Genomic DNA, 17790 nt, shown 5'->3' with positions numbered 1-17790 from the left:
AAAACAAAAAGACATAGATACAGCATGTCATCCCTGCTAATGACCACAACATTTTCTTGCCCAGTAATCTGTAACAAAAAGCCACATAAACGATCAAGCTGCCTTTAAGTGCAGCACTAAAGAAAAACTTGGTGGCACAAAAATTATTCCAGCCAATTGAGTGGAAATGACAGAGAATAATACAAAGTTATCTCTGCTAGGGAGATGTGTGTTTGGAATGTCACCAATGGACAGTGCGTGGAGAAGGCCACACTTCCTTACAGGCACACTGCAATCTGTGTAAGTATGTTCACTTCCTTGAGAACATCTCCAGATGCTACAGCTCCTTCAGAGCATTTGCTAAGCACACATTTAAAGACATGTCTTTAGAGGGATTATTTTCTTGAATTTTTTTTATCATTAGAATAGAATACTGTCAGTTATCATCTGTTATTTTTGGCATTTTTCTTTCCCCAAAGTAACTATTCAACCAATTTTTTTTCTTATTCTTTCTCTTATTTCTGTATCTTTCTAACATAGACAAATTTGAAAAACAATTTCCTTATTTTTTCCTTAGTTACACTCACAAAACACACACGTGAAATGATTCCATTTTATTGACATACAGTTTTATAAAGCAAAAAAGTTTTTTTTCTGCTTCCAGTTTAAACCTTTTTTGGATGGATAGGTTCTGAATTTCTTATTTATGAAAACAGAGCAAGAGGCACAGCTTTAATCTTTATAATAACTTCCCAATATTTAAAAGAGATTTTGGCTTTTGGTATGTGGACTCCAAGCATACGTAAGGTAGTCGCATGATTCCATGGTACTGACACTGTTCTTTATATTGTATGCATTGCTTTTAGCATTGATGACTTGCATTGAAACATTCATGAACTCCTTTCTGGGATCAAAACCTGAATAGCGAGAGAGCTTGTCAAGAGTAGATTATATTACTCAAACTTTAATAAAAGCCATTCTCAAAATTTATTTGGCACAAAAATTCCTCAAATGCTTTTCAAACATTTTTATTTCTTCTTAAGATGCAGCAGTGTTGCTAGGGTAAGAAACCTGGTTTTTGTTGTCCAGTTCTACACAGCATTTCAGAATTAATATAATTGTGAGCTTTCCATGATTTGGAATAAGATTAATTCTTCCCAAAAGAGTCCCCTTCTCCAGAAAAATGACCAAATGCAAGTCAGATAAACGGCAAAATTAACACTTCAGAAGTGTAGAATAATTGAACTAAAAGAAATTTTAATTGTTATTTAGCCTAATACCTTAGTTGAATAGATGATAAAATTAAAATCCAGAGAAGTCTTCACCGCAGCCAAAATTATGTTAATTGCTAGTGATAATTAAACTTTTGCTTTGAATTCAATTTGCATAGTATTACCACTGCTCATTCCGGATGATAGGAGAAGGCTGGCTTCTGTGTTGTGGAGAATATCAAGATGTTCTTATAATTGATGCCAAAAGTTTGGTTATTATTCACACTTTCATATCATCTCAGTCTCCGGATTGGATCAACTGCATGTGCATTGTTCACTCCATGAGAATTCAAGGTAAGAGTTAGGTATTATCTAACACTAGAGATAGCGTATAAACATATCACCTTTGAATTATTTGTTAAATTAGTGGGCAAGAGTTCAGAATGCTTCTTTATGTTTACCTACTGGTAGGGATAGCTCTCTAAGCCAAATCAAGAAAAACTGAGAACATCCATCCCAGTGGTTCAAATCACTGGAAAGTCAGCAAGAGGTCATGAGGAAGTGGAAAGAGGAGACACTGTGTTTCCATGACCCAGTTCTGCTTTGATACATTTTAAGAGTGACGAGCAGGTGTTTGTTGTGGATTAACAGGACTCTTGGATTTGCCCTGCTGTATCTCCTGGATGTAGTAATGAAGAGAATTCAGTTCCTGTAATGAGGGAAGGCTGGCTCCTTACTTATTTCTGAAATAGGAAGGTGTAATTAGTATTGCCAGCGTGATGGTTTGCAATGTGGTTCTGCTTTTAGTGGTGCTCTCCTTTTACATGGGAGTCACTTTGAAATTGCAAAACAAATTTAGAATGTGATCTAAAATGTTTACTTTTTTAATTAAAAAAACAGCTGAGTATTTTCTACCTACATGCCCTGCATAATCCTTAAATGACTATGAAATGATCTTTAGAGTAACCAGTTATAACAGTGGTCAGCTTATATATGACCTTTGTTGTTTTTACAGAAGATTCTCTCTTGGTAGTGTCAGTAGCTGGTGAGCTCAAAGTATGGGATCTTTCTTCATCTATCAACAGCATTCAGGTTGGCTTGTGAAACTATCCTTTATTCTCCAATTTCAAGCATATGTATTGACATTTTTAAAATTATAAGAGTGTTACATTCTCATTGTTAACAGTCCAAATGATGTAGAAGTATATAAGTTTTACGTCCATGTACTTTTTCCCTATCTCTCTTCTAAGTTGTGAGCATTGGTAACAATTGCATGGTATCTTTCCAACCTTTTCTCTGTATGTATACAAATGTTTTTATCTACACGCATATGCGTGCGCACACACACACACACACACACACAAACATTGATTATAATTTAATTAAAAAAATTCATTGTGGAATATTTCCCTGTCCCTTACAGCAGAAGACCCCATTTCTTCTGGCTCTTTGTGAGCTGTGGCAATGGGGGTAACATACACTGGGAGTCCAGTATATTCACCTGCTCCCTAGCATCAGGCTACAAGTCGAGGTGATGGACAAAAGAACAGTCATAGAATTTGTGCGGTTGACAGAACTGTTTCAACTGCCCCATACTCTGGACTATCCTTTAGAATTTCTTGGTTGGGAAAACCTGGGAATTGTGTTGGCATACTGAGCCCAAAAAACACACACCCAGCATTATCAGAAACTTATTGAGAACATAGTATTGCAGGTGTTCTGTGCTGGCTACGCTTTTGTCTTTTCAAAACATTTTGTTTGTTTTTCTATTTTAGCAATTAAGATACTGCAAAGGTTTTTTAAAAAATTATTTTCCTTTTTTTTGTTTTATCTTTCTGCCATATCTGAAAGTAACTTATTCATATCTTTATATTCTCAGTATCCTGCAGCAAATTTCCCGACAGAATGTTTGTTGAATGATTGTATATAATGAATTCTTGAATTCAAGTGGGTTTCCTTTTCATGGTTTCTTTTGCAAAGTAACTTTCTTAGTTCAGAAAACTCAAAAGGAAAGTTGGGTGCTTTTTTATAATAACAGTGTGATCTACTTCAGGTTTAGAGGGGAGCAGTCTTCTAATACAGTTTTATATAAATTAACTAGAACTAGTACTAAAACCTTTTTATTCCTTTTGAAGGAAAAGCAAGATGTTTATGAAAAGGAATCCAAATTTCTTAATTCCCTGAACTGCCGAACAATACGATTTTGCACGTATACAGAGAGACTTCTACTGGTGGTATTTTCTAAATGTTGGAAGGTATTATAAAATAACATAATAAGTACCAGTGATACACAAATGTAATTTGATTTTTATCTTGTTCAGTGCAACAATTATAAGAATATGTTTTAAATATGATACAAACTTTTTATAATATTATTACCGCAGCAGGGAATTACTTGTCTTTTATGACTGAATTTTATCAGTTTTCCTCTCACTACACTGGGTAATTTTCCTTCCCAGGATATTGTATATATAAAGTATATCCTAATTTTATTAATAACAAACTATTATAATAGTGAGCATTTGTCTCAGATTATTTTAAAGAGTTGATGCCTGCACTTTATAGTTAAAAAGAAAACTAATACTTTTCACCTACATACATTGGTCTTATTTTTATATATTTTTTCTTTTTCTGCTTTGTCACTACATTTGTTTTTAGGGACTATATACATTCTTTTCTTGTGAATATATTCACTGACATCTCCAAGAAGAAAGGAAAGCTAAGTTACTATCATTTGATAGCATCCTTTTTTTCTCTAATGTTTCATATACTTGGCTCAGTTAACAAAACTATATTGTCTTACTTAAAGGCTTATATTTTTGAACTAAAATGTAAAGTAGATGGTTCAGCATGTACTTTAGGATTTCTACTGTATCAACTTCTTTTGTGTGTAATAAATTTTTCAAATGTTCAGGTTTGACTATACATATGGAAAGAATAAAATTGCATAGAAAATTTGGGATTTTTGGTCTCTGTGCGTAATGGGCACATTCTGGAATGATACTGTCGGATGGTTTGTCCACTGAAACCTACCTAGGATAAATGTGAAAAAATAAGTACTAGTGAAATATTATCTTGGTCCATGAGTATAGTGTGGCCTGTTATGATACTTAATACTTAATATTAATAATTGATATGTTGTTGCATTAACACTGTTATCTAAATAGTCTTGATAAGCATAATTTATCTTTCTCCTCGGTAGATTAGATTGGAAGCTTCTGTTAATGGGCATCATTCATTCTGTATTTTAGGTTTACGATTATTGTGATTTTTCTCTTCTTTGGACTGAAGTTAGTGGGAGCGGGCAGTTCTTTGCTGGTGGAGAGGTGCTTGCTGCTCACAGAATCATCATTTGGACAGAAGATGGTCACAGTTATATCTATCAGCTGCTGAACAGGTGGGCTCAGATGGGAGCAGCATACGAAACATTCAGGTAGAAAATGAACTTTGGGAGGTTTATTATGGAAAAATCCCCACATGCTGCCCATGATCAAAAACCAGAACAAAACAACTTTGGCACTAGAAGATTTACTCTGGGCTTGGTAGGCTTCAGCCTTTGTATAAAACAGCAGGGGATGAAGGAATGAGATTAACCATGTATAACTTGTACAGCTGGTGCTGGGTTTTCAAAAAGTCACTTGTAATTATTAACCCAACAATTTCTAACTAGAGTTTAGAAACTTGAATGGTACCATCCGGCTTTTGAAAGTGGGAGGGGAAAAAAACGAATAAAGAACCCCAAAGTTCTAAACTTTGCTTTTTATTTTTCACTATGCAGTGGGCTTTCAAAAAGCATATACCCTGCTGATGGAAGAGTGCTTAAAGAGACCATTTATCCTCATTTACTGTGCTCTACTTCTGTGCAGAAAAATAAGGTAATGCAAGAAAAGAATGACTGCCTCAAAGCTGTTTCACTCCACTTCTCAGATAAGTGTTGCTTTGTCTGTAACAGAGTCTGGCTTGAAAAAATTGAATTGAAGAATCACATCAAGTTGTTAACGAGAAAATTAAATCTAATTGTTAATGGCTACTGAAGAAAACTTTGCCTTTAGAAAAGCTATTTTTTAAGTCTGCTTAACTAAACAATACATATTTATTATGGAATAATTATAAATGATAAAAAAGGAAGAATTAAAATTTCTAATTTTACCACCATACATATTCAATATGAATATTTTTATTTTTTATATTTACTTATTTTAATTGGAAAATATTCAAATATTTGAAAGGTTGTAAGAATAGTACAATGACCAGTCATATACCCTTTACCTAGATTCACCAATTGTCACCATTCACCGTATTTATTTCCTCTCCCTCTCTCATTCTCTTTCTCTCTCTCTCTCCCCCACCATATATATATGCATACACATTTTTCCACTGACCTTTCTAACAGATAGTTTGATACAAAGTTATTAACATTTTGATGTATCTACTTCATTTTTTAAAGTTTATCAAATGGCTTATATCCTGCTTTTTTTTATTCTTAAGGAAGCTGGATATTGAGATCATTTTCACATGCATTTAGCTATTCTTCTGAATAAATTTTCTTGTTACAACAAATATAACTATGATTCCTGGCAGAGAGTTGAGGATGTAATTGTGGGTTTTCACTTGACTGAATTATATCTTTGACACTCTATGAAGCCTGAAAATTTAAGCAGTTAGTTTACTTTAGTGTCAATGAAAGTGTTTTTTTTTTAACCTATTGGACTTAGTCATCAGTTAATTATCCAAAAGGTATTTCATGGAGAATGGAGGAGTTTTGAATTATTAATGTGTCAAACAACGAAGCATGTTACGTTTTACAGTGATGGTTTGCTTAATTAGGCAGCATAGCTGCTGCAAATCCTATGGTTCAGTATCACCTCTTTAACATATCTGTGAGGTTTTGTTGCAAAAACTTGATTAAGACTGTCAGCCAAAAATTAGAACTCCAAGTGCCACTAGGGCATAGGTAGACTTTAGAGTTATGGTGTGGAACACTATTTCTAAAGTCATTCGTGGGTTGCAATAGAGCCTTGTTTTGCTGTTGATCACAAAAGCTTTATTGTGGTTTACTCAGAAAGGCATTTTAAGTTATTTTTTTAAAGGACTTGCCCTTTTTTTCCTTTTTAGCTCCCGAATGCATTTTTATAAAGCACAGTTTGCCCTAAAAGCTAGATATAAGAAATGTCCTTTAGGAGCTTCTAGTCTACTGCAAATATCAATGCTATACATAACTATGAGGAAAAAGAACAGCGATTACAAATTAACTTAAAAAAATACTAATCTTATGGGAAGCCACCTTGCTTTGTGTCTCAAAAGGTGAAGGCAGGGCTTCCCTGGTGGTGCAGTGGTTGAGAGTCCACCTGCCGATGCAGGGACACGGGTTCGTGCCCCGGTCCGGGAAGATCCCACATGCCGCGGAGCGGCTGGGCCCGTGAGCCATGGCCGCTGGGCCTGCGCGTCCAGAGCCTGTGCTCCGCAACGGGAGAGGCAACAATAGTGAGAGGCCCGCGTACCGCAAAAAAAAAAAAAAAAAGGTGAAGGCATAGATTTGTGAGTCTTCTGTCGATGTATAATTCTTGTTTAGACAACCACAGTTGTTTCTGTATCTTCAAAGTGGGAAGTACTTGGAAGCCAGTGAAAATGAATAGAATAATCTGAAACAAAAAGAAGCTGGTCTACTCATCCGTAGACCTTTGCTTGCCCTTTATCCGGCCAAGAAACTAAATTCAGACCTTGTTCTCCCTATTCAAAACATCACCAATATTCACTAAATATAAGACTTCTTACTGTTTCATGCAGTTACAAGGTAATGAAGGCATTTTCATGGTGTCGGGAGGTGAGTTTGATAGATACAATGAACTTAGAGAATTATGCTCTGTAAACATGTTTTTTGGAGTGATGCCATAGAATTAAATCCCAGTGTGTGACAGTAACATGTTCTCATGTGATGCCAGGAACTTACCTGCTGATGGAGTTGTAGTAGCAAAAATGGGGACTCCTCCTTCATTCCAACAGCTTTAGGAAAGTCTCCCTAGCTTGAAATCATAGCTGATGATCGCTGAAACTTGTAGTAGGGGTCCTGGCTTCTGAGGCGAGGAACTGGGCTTCCCAGGGTCTTAGCTGTGGAGTAAGATAGCAGTGTTGAGGTGGGAGTAGATGGGATAGAAACAGCCTGAGGATTGCAGATAAGGAATTTGGATGCGTGAACTAAGAGTAATGACAATGACGATGATGATGGGTAACTTTTTTTTTCAGTCCTTATTATCGTTAAACATACGCACTGCCTTATTTACACGAGTTTCCACCATGACCCCATTTTGAAACTGATGTTCAGGAAGGTTAATTCCCAGGATTTGAACCTAGGCAGTTTGGCCCCCGAGTCTGGGAATGGACTTTCGAGTGAGTTTCTCATTTGTTTTGAGAATGGATAATAAGAATGGTTACTGCTTATTGAGTATGTCCCAAATGCCTGGAACCATACTAAGCACCTTACCTTTATCAACTCATTAATCCTGACAGTAATCCCATATAGTAGGTGCTTTTATTTATTAGCCTTCTTTCACAGTTAGAGAAAATGAGATATAGAGAGGTTAAGTAAATTGCCTAAATCAAGTAATTGGCTCTTTTAATAGAGTTAGTATGTGCTAAAACCAGGATTTGAATCCAGGCATTTACCACAAGATAATTGGTTTTTTTTTTTTGCTTTTTTTTTTAAGAGTCTTTTTTTTTTTAACATCTTTACTGGAGTACAGTTGCCTTACAATGGCGTGTTAGTTTCTGCTGTATCACAAAGTGAATCAGCTATACATATACATATATCCCCATATCCCCTCCCTCTTGCATCTCCCTCCCACTCCACCTATCCGACCCCTCTAGGTGGTCACAAAGCACCGAACTGATCTCCCTGTGCTATGCGGCTGCTTCCCACTAGCTATCTATTTTACATTTGGTAGTGTATATATGTCAATGCTACTCTCTCACTTCGTCCCAGCTTATCCTTCCCCCTCCCCGTGTCCTCAAGTCCGTTCTCTACGTCTGCATCTTTATTCCTGTCCTGCCCCTAGGTTCATCACCTTTTTTTTTTTTTTTTTTTTAGATTTCATATATATGTGTTAGCATACAGTATTTGTTTTTCTCTTTCTGACTTACTTCACTCTGTATGACGGACTCTAGGTCCATCCACTTCACTATAAATAACTCAATTTCGTTTCTTTTCATGGCTGAGTAATATTCCATTGTATATATGTGCCACATCTTCTTTATCCATTCATCTGTCAATGGACACTTAGGTTGCTTCTGTGTCCTGGCTATTGTAAATAGTGCTATGAACATTGGGGTGCATGTGTCTTTTTAAATTACGGTTTTCTCAGGATATTTGCCCAGTAGTGGGATTGCTGGGTCATATGGTAGTTCTATTTTTAGTTTTTTAAGGAACCTCCATACTGTTCTCCATAGTGGCTGTACCAATTTACATTCCCACCAACAGTGCAAGAGGGTTCCCTTTTCTCCACACCTCCTCCAGCATTTATTGTTTGTAGATTTTTTGATGATGACTGTTCTGACCGGTGTGAGGTGATACCTCATTGTAGTTTTGATTTGCATTTCTTTAATGATTAGTGATGTTGAGTATCCTTTCATGTGTTTGTTGGCCATCTGTATATCTTCTTTGGAGAAATGTCTATTTAGGTCTTCTGCCCATTTTTGGATTGGGTTGTTTGTTTTTTTGATATTGAACTGCATGAGCTGCTTATATATTTTGGAGATTAATCCTTTGTCAGTTTCTTCATTTGCAAATATTTTCTCCCATTCTGAGGTTTGTCTTTTCCTCTTGCTTATGGCTTCCTTTGCTGTGCAAAAGTTTTTAAGTTTCATTAGGTCTTGAGAAAGAAAAACAGAACTGGAGGAATCAGGCTCCCTGACTTCAGACTGTACTACAAAGCTACAGTAATCAAGACAGTATGGTACTGGCACAAAAACAGAAATATAGATCAATGGAAAAGGATAGAAAGCCCAGAGATAAACCCATGCACATATGGTCACCTTATCTTTGATAAAGGAGGCAAGAATATACAATAGAGAAAAGACAGTCTCTTCAATAAGTGGTGCTGGGAAAACTGGACAGCTACATGTAAAAAAATGAAATTAGAACACTCCCTAACACCATACACAAAAATAAACCTAAAACGGATTAAAGACTTAAATGTAAGACCAGACACTATAAAACTCTTAGAGGAAAACATAGGCAGAACACTCTTTTACATAAATCACGGCAAGATCCTTTTTGACCCATCCCCTAGAGAAATGGAAATTTTAAAAAAGTAAACAAATGGGACCTAATGAAACGTAATTCAGTTAATGACTATTTTAATACCTCTTGGAGGATGGGTACTTCTTGTGATGGGTACTGGGTACTGTGACAAAAAATCAGAATCACATGATAAGGGGCTTTGAGGGAGTTTTCATGTGAACTAGAGAGGAAACTACTGGAAAGGAGGAGGATTGAGGTGTCAAGGAGTGGGTGTGAGCAAGTGAGGAATGGTAGTACAGAAGTGAGCGTAGAGGGAGTAACAGCGTATGGGGAGCATGGGCTGTAGGGGCAGCACATTTTGCTGGGAGGGAGGAGATGTGCTGCGGCCAACTTCAGTAACCACCCAGCCTCTCTGGAGCGTCATCCTCATCAAAATCATGAGAGAGCTGGACTACTCAATTTTAAGGTTCCCAAAGGTTGAGAGAGTTTGAGAAGCCAATCTAACCAAGTTTTATTGTACCATTTCTAACACCTACAAAAATGGTGGCCTTGAGAAGTATAAGACCCCAAAGTGCCTTCTGAATCTTTAAAAAAATATATATTATTCAGAGAACTCACTTCACTGGAACTGTTTTTCTTCAATGCTCTCATTTCTTGGGACTATAGAGGATTACATATCTTGGTCTTGAATTAGTTTCTTATTCTCCTCTCGTCTTAGTTTCCTTATCTCTATAACAGAAATAATAATAAAGTTTATTTACTACAAAGCTTTGTTGTAAGGATTAAATGTAGCAATATTTGGGCCCTTAATATTCTCTAGAGATACATTATAGAATTTTTCCACTAAAATAACTAAGTCTGGACCTTCAAACATGTACTTTCTGACTAGAAACTATCACTTTCTTAGGCTTCTTTAATTCTAGCACCAGCAGTTGGCTTTCTTTTCAGGGTGCCTTTTATTTGTACATCAAAAGAGGGTTTTGTTTTTGTTTTTCTAATCACTTAATCATTTTGATCCCTTGTGTGTAATCTCTATATACAGGTCTGCCCAAAGAACCTCTACACTGCACTGAGGTACTAGGGAGATTCTGAACCCATTCACTAGTGAAAGTGTATCTTTAAGAGCTCTGGTACCCAATATTCATACTGTGCCACAACAAAACTATATATTTATATATATAAATATACTTATGTTAATTATAACTTATACATTTATTTTTACTAGTATCTATCTATCTACCTATCTATCTATGTAAGTTATGAATTCATTTTTCTTTGTGGCCATTTGGGAAGTTTAAAATCAAGTATGTTAAATCTGAAAAATGGTCAAAAGAAAGTAGAAAGCATAATAATACCACAAAATTACCACACAAATATTAGTTGTTGCTATTTTAACTGACAATTGGAACTGAAGGGATCATAAAGAAATCAGACCTCCTCAGTGGACAGTACAGCACTGTCATCAGGACGTGGGCTCTTGAGTCAGAATTACTGGACTCAAAAGCCCACTGCCATCTATATCACCTTAAATAAATTAACCTCTTTCCTCTCAGATTATTCATCTGTAAAATGAAGACAATGATAGTACCAACTTCACAGGATTATTGTGAGGACTACTTAACTGAATACATGCAAAGACCCTAACAGTATACGTAATACATACACTGAACATGTTCAATAAATGTTAACTATTCTTATTAACTCTCTGAAATCTAGCTGATGACTTTGCTTCTTATTTCATAAAAACTTTTTTGTTTTGAGTAAGAGGACTATTTCACTTAATTTACTTGAAATTTTTTAAACAGTGGGAAATAAATGGAAATAATTTAGTTCATCTATGAAGTCTTGTCCCTTCATTTAAAAACAGTGGCTGCCATTATATAGATTTTTTTGAAGATATTTTTTCTACATAAATGCTAACTTTTTTATTTGGACCAGAGCCTTCCCTTTGTTATGGGCTACATGAATGAAAGGAAAGAGCCTTTCTATAAGGTACTTTTCTCTGGAGAAGTCTCAGGAAGAATTACTTTGTGGCACATCCCTGATGTTCCTGTATCCAAGTTTGATGGTTCTCCTAAAGGTAAGACAATTTCTATTTCTAATCACATGTCTTCTGAGAACTACTTTATAATTAACTCAGTGTTTTTTTTTTTAAGTTGAGTAATATGAGTCAACAAACAAGAAAAAGTTCTCATGTACCACTATGCATTAGATACTAACATAAAAGTAGTATAAACATGATGCTTATAGATCTTATACAACAATGCAACAAGTGTAATTCAAATTAACATCAACTTAACATGAATGATGTTTTATTGACTTGAAATGAATGTTGACAATATGAATATAGGATAGACTGATAGACCATATTCATATTTTTGAATTTGTCATGTCCATATCCTGTACCCCTTTTCAACCAATTTCTCTATTCAAAAGAGTTTCTCCATTCTTTTCAGTTGATTTAAGTCTAAAATGAATGCACTAATACACATCTATTCTTCCGAGGCTCCTTGAGGGAGAAAGAATCAATAAAATAGCATTTGGAGTGAAAGCAATGGATGGCAGAACTTTTCTGCCTATAACATACTGTTAGGATGGCAAAAGAGTCTCCATGTTCCCCAAAGTATGGTGCCTTGATAATATTTTCTATATCTATGATGAATTTATAAACCAAATTTTCCCTTATGTGTTTTCCTTTTAGAGATACCAATAACTACCACCTGGACCCTTCAAGATAATTTTGATAAGCATCATACCATGTCACAAAGTATTATTGACTACTTCTCTGGGTTTAGAGATGAGAATGGAATTGCGGTTGTCACTTCATCAGAGTATGTTCCAAGCCTTGATAAACTAATATGTGGCTGTGAAGATGGGACAATTTTCATTACACAGGCTTTGAATGCTGCCAAAGCAGGACTTCTAGAAGGCGGTTCTTTACTAAAAGGTCATTGAATTTTATTTGACCCTATTTATTTAATTTACCTAAGCTTCAACTTTAATAAGCTATACTAAGAAGATTGCTGAAGCTTAAGAAAATTACAGGCATTTGCTAATAAATTTGTACATGTTTTAATGTTAAAGTAAAACGCACATATAGGTTTTTTTTAAAAGTCAAACAGAAGGTTATACAATGAGAAATACATTTCTCTCCTTCTTTGATCTTCCAGGAAGATCACCAAAGGCAAGTGCTAATAAGTTTCTTTATACACTTTTTGAAATTTCCTATGCATATATAAGCATATAACAAAAGAGCAGTATACATTTTTAATTATATTATAAAAATAGAACCACATTCTACACACTTTACTAAAATGTCCTTAATAAAATATTTTGAGCACATTCTTTATGACTTAATTTTAAATGATTAATAATGATTGAATTCTAATTTAAAAAATCTCCTATGATGGGTGTTCAAGTTTTTTCTTGTCTTTGGCTACTATAGACAATGCAGAATTAACTATCTTTGCACATATATGTAGGTATATGTATAGTATTAATTTCCAGGAGTAGAATTACTAGATCAACCTTTATGTGTATTTTTAATTTTGAAAATATATCTTAAAATGTTCTCCAAAGTACATCAATATACATGTGTGTCCACTAACACAGATGTATGAGAATGCCTTTTCCCCCAAGGCTTAGCCAACTTACTGTGCTATTCAATTTTTTAATATTTGCCAATCAGGAGAAAGTGGTATCTTCCTGTTTTAATTTTTAATTTTTTTGGTAATGAAATGTAAATGTGTTCTTATATATCTTTGTGCACTGCAACAGTGAAAATCTCTTAAATAAAGACCATTATGCAATAAGTTGTCTCATGTAAAGGAAAGAAATATAGGAGGTGATTGAGATTTGGGGCTGTGTAGGTAAATTTGTATACCACTTTTCATTGTATGGACCCTACTAGACTACAAGGTCCTGACAGACCAAATATCAATTAAAAAAAAAAAAAAATACGAAACTTGTTACATTGCCTATTGCTGTTCTCAGCTTACTTTGGCTACTTACTAAATGTTCTAACTTTTCAGTGATTCGGTGATCGACTGAAATAGAGGAGTGAGTAGCAATAAAGCAAGGAGAGGTAATACATCACTTTACATCTCAATGGCTGCTGTTAAAAGTTAGTAAAAAAGCTTAAGACCTTAGCATATTTTATCTAGGCTGATTTATCTTATTCTGAAAACAAGCAGAAACCTACATTTGATCTTTAGCATCTGAATTAATATTCATCTTGGTTTGCTAGTGGATATAAAGTGAGAAGGTACCTGACGGAATAGAAGTAATAATGATTCTTTGGGACTCATTTTCAGTGTAAATAAAGAGAGTTTGTGGTCTGTGGTCCTCTCCAGTTTTTTTAGGTTTAGCTAATAATGAAGGAAGAAGCAGTGTGGAAACTGGGTGTCAGTAAGCCTGTGTTCTAATACAGCTATGGTATGAAACACCTAGGTTCCTACCAAGTGCCAGTGCTAAGAAATTATGGACATTATTTTATTTACTCCACACAGTAGTCTTGTGTGAAGTAAGTGCTGTTATTATTCCCACTTTTTCAGATGCAGTACCTGTGGCTTAGAGGGAAAAGGCAAGTTGTCCACAGTGACACATCTAGTAAGTGATAGACCGAGAAAAACAAAGCCAGATTTGTTTAACAGCAAAGCTGTGCTCTTAAATATTATGCTGTGTTTCTTCACACTTGGATTCAAGCCACTTAACCTCTCTGAGCCTCAGATACTTTTATCTGTAAAACAAAATGGTGGAACTAGGTAATCTGTAATATCTTTTAAAGCAAAAATATTCTGTGAAACTTTGCTTTTCTTTTATACTAGACTTGGTCATGCTGTTTTAAAGGACAGCAGTAGTGTTCTGAGATTATTTTTATAGAGACAAAATGTATAAACCGTTCACTCTTTTAGAACAGAGTTTGCTATTTCATGGCACTGGAATTGGTAACTTGCTAACATCCTTAAAGAATTAATAGATTTTGAACAACCAGATTTAGTGCTCCATCAAAAGCATGACCTGGCTTATAATAGGCACTTGCTTTTTGAGAGAATCCAAGGTTGTTCATTAATTTTCTTAGTCAACTGCCTACCTTTAATTATATGTAGTTTCCTTACATAAAAAATTTATAAAAGAAAATCTCTGGACTATTTCTTGAACAAAAATAACTCTTTTTTATTATTTGGTGTTTGGTTGTTTTCCAGGTTCCCTTCCTCAGAAAGTTCTCAAAGGCCATCACCACAGTGTTACTTCCTTGCTTTATCCACATGGTCTCTCTTCAAAATTAGACCAAAGTTGGCTGGTGTCTGGGGACCAGGACTCATGGGTCATCTTGTGGGATATCTTTACTGAAGAAATTTTGCATAAATTCTTTTTGCAAGCTGGTATAGTAATGAGTCTTTTGATGTCACCAGAGAATTTCAAAGTAAGTTAAGATAAAGAGTGAAACATAATACATAAATTTAAGTTATACATATAACATTTCAAAATGTTTAAAAAATGTAAGGAAAAATAACCCATATTTCCACAGAAAAGAAAAAACCATAATATAACTGGATGATTTTTATGAATTCCTTTCTTATATTTTATGCGTTTTATTATTTTTACAGCTTATACAGATAATTTGGTTCTAAAGCAAAGGTCTCATCAATTCTTGGCTTTACAAAAGTCAGTTAATTCTCTTTAAGTACTTATACGTTTGTTCTTTTTTTTTTCCTAGTTCTACATCTTAATTTTTAATGGAATTTTCTTTTTAAATAAAAGTAATGGACACTCAATGGAAAAATAAATATGTAGGAACTGTAAATTAAAATTAACTTTTGCCTTCAACAATTTAATAATAATGATAGTTACACTTTCTTTTTCTTAAATAGATTTTTGTTTACTCTTTCATTTATTTAACAAATGATGAGCTTTAACAAATTTACGAGCATCTACCTTGTGCTGAGCAAAGGAAATACTTTCAGGTATAATTTTCTCATGCAATGTCAGCTTAAATTCAGCTTTCATAAAGCTGATATCTTTGATAAAATATGGACAGCCAAGTTTTGAGTTTTCTGAGTTTATAAGCTAGTTGATTGACTTGTAAACATTATTTCTCCATAGTAATGTTATGAAAAATCAGTTCCAAAGTAAAATCAGAGAAAACTTGCACTGTATTTTTGTAGTAAGAAAAAATGAAAGCAGTATTTCAGGAACAGAAATGATTAACCAAAACAGTAAAACAAAGTTAAGTGACCCCTCCCCCCCCCAAAAAAAAACCTATGTGGTGATTTGGGATACCTTGATATATCTTTTATTCCTGAAGTTCTCCCTTTTTCAAAAAAAAAATTTTTCTCTCAGACCCAGGACCGTAGTCCAAGTCAGTTCCACTCCTGACCCCTTTTACTTCTGCCTCAGTCATAGATGATTTAACTCCAAGGATCAGGACACATTCAAAGTCAAATAAAAAGGGAGTTTATTGAAAGGGCACAAGGGGCAATCCCTAGGCATCCAAGACAAAGCACTAGAGCAAGGACCTACAGTGGAACTTAAATTCAGAAACGAAGGTTACTCTTTGAATCCATTGCTCCAAAATGGTCTGCTTTTCTGTGATTGCTCCATTCTCTTGCCTCTTCCTATGATTTCTTTTAGCTTTACAATTTCAAACTCCTAGAAAAGAGAATCTGATTGGCCTAGTGTGGGTCTCTAGTATACGTCTACTCCTGGCCATAGGATCTGTGTTCACGTGTTATGTGTGTTCTCTTGTGTTGTAGGTGTGTGTGAGTTTCCTGAAGTACACTGAGCTGTCTATTCTAGAGACTGGGGGTCAGGAAGGTTCTCCAAGAGGTAATAGTTGGGGGGCAATGCCATCTGTGCCCCATTCTACAAGTCCAGGCTCCCCATATATCACACCTGCCATTTTGTGATCCCCCCTCCCCCCCTCAGAATATCTGTAGTCTCCTTTACAAGTATTAGGAAAAATAACAAGTTCTCCAATGCCCCACAGAGAGAGGTCAGTGATGGGTACTGGGAGATTCTTCAGGAACCCTAGCTGATGCTTTTAACATAGCAGACGAAAGTCTGGCCAGGTGCCTTAGTCAAAGTAGGAGCATCGACATAGCAAGATGGTTAGAAAAGAAAAAAATAGCAGAGGAACTACCCACTGCCCCTTCTCACCACACCCCAGCCATACCCACTGATGGGCTGATCAGTGCCTGGACCTCGTGGTGAGGCACAAAGCTGCCCTGTAACCCTCTCCTAGATGAGCCTCAGCGGCACCCAGCAAGAATAGTCTTTGTCCTAAACTATGCTGAAGGTAACCACATGCTGACGTTCTTGAAAGTATCTTAAGAATCTTTGTCCTGTGAGACTATTTTTGGTCCCTGTGTCTTTGAAGCTGTACATTCAGTTGGAACTATCTAATGCTTACCTCTTTTAGATTGTGTCTACACTGAGTTTCCTGTTTGGATGAGAATCTGTATAGTTCTGGGAACAGCACCAAATCACATTTTGAGGCTCTAAGTGGAAGATATCAGCTCATGATACCCTTGGGCCTAAGCTTGTGTCTACAAATAGCTTCTTTTTGTGGCAACAAATTAGTTCTGGGGTTTATTTTATTCTGCATTATTTCCGATGTCTGCCTCGCTGCCTGAATCTGCTGAGTGATGATCAAGTCCTTCATTTATCTTATAAGTAGATCTGGCCTGGAATTCTCCTCTTTACTTGTGTCTTTTGACCTTCCTAATAGGTCTTTGAATTTAAAATCTACTTTGTTTGTAAAGCTCCCCTGTGCAGTGTTATGTGGAGAGGTGCTAGAAAAAGCAGAACTGTCATTTTGTAAATGGGATTTTAACAAAAACTTATGTTACTAGGGGGGAAAATCTGATTTAATTTTAAAGAAAGCATTTGACTATTAGCTTACAAAGAATGCCATTTTTTTTTTCATAGCTACGAAGTCATCAGGTAATTTGCTGTGTGTGCAGTGACCATTCCGTGGCTCTCCTTCACCTTGAGGGGAGGAGGTGCCTCCTGAGCGCCCGAAAGCACCTTTTCCCTGTGAAGATGATAAAATGGCATCCCGTCGAGAACTTTCTAATTGTTGGATGTGCAGATGACTCTGTATACATCTGGGAAATTGAGACAGGTAAATTGAAATTTTACCCCTTTTCATCCTTTATATCTTTATGCATCAAAGCATTTGGCTGGGTGGAGAGTTCCAGAAAAGACATGGTGATGCCCTCACTTGCTTTTACCTTTGGTTGGGCTGCATTTAATGGCTTCGTTTGAAGGTGTGTATGGAAAATAAACACAACAGCCCAAGTCAGATCCTAACCCACTGATGATTACCTGACAGAGCAGTGTGCAGGAACGAGCCGGATATTT

The 17790-nt window shown here is 35.7% G+C and overlaps 1 protein-coding gene across 1 annotated transcript in view; it reads left to right on the top strand.

Moving 5' to 3' along the window:
* WDR72 (WD repeat domain 72) overlaps window positions 1-17790 on the top strand; it is a 192111-nt gene that overhangs the window by 11904 nt on the left and 162417 nt on the right. Inside the window, exons 3-12 of the mRNA XM_067747546.1 lie at window positions 201-279; window positions 1370-1544; window positions 2206-2282; window positions 3326-3445; window positions 4442-4587; window positions 4969-5065; window positions 11365-11506; window positions 12128-12373; window positions 14631-14851; window positions 17356-17551. Of these exons, the coding sequence (XP_067603647.1) occupies window positions 201-279; window positions 1370-1544; window positions 2206-2282; window positions 3326-3445; window positions 4442-4587; window positions 4969-5065; window positions 11365-11506; window positions 12128-12373; window positions 14631-14851; window positions 17356-17551 (1499 nt within the window). The remainder of the gene's footprint in view (window positions 1-200; window positions 280-1369; window positions 1545-2205; window positions 2283-3325; window positions 3446-4441; window positions 4588-4968; window positions 5066-11364; window positions 11507-12127; window positions 12374-14630; window positions 14852-17355; window positions 17552-17790) is intronic.

Source organism: Pseudorca crassidens, chromosome 1 (assembly GCF_039906515.1).
Source record: "Pseudorca crassidens isolate mPseCra1 chromosome 1, mPseCra1.hap1, whole genome shotgun sequence".
In the NCBI taxonomy this organism is placed as follows: domain Eukaryota; kingdom Metazoa; phylum Chordata; class Mammalia; order Artiodactyla; family Delphinidae; genus Pseudorca; species Pseudorca crassidens.
Note: the sequence above shows the minus strand (reverse complement) of the source record. Positions and strands in the feature narration are given on the sequence as shown.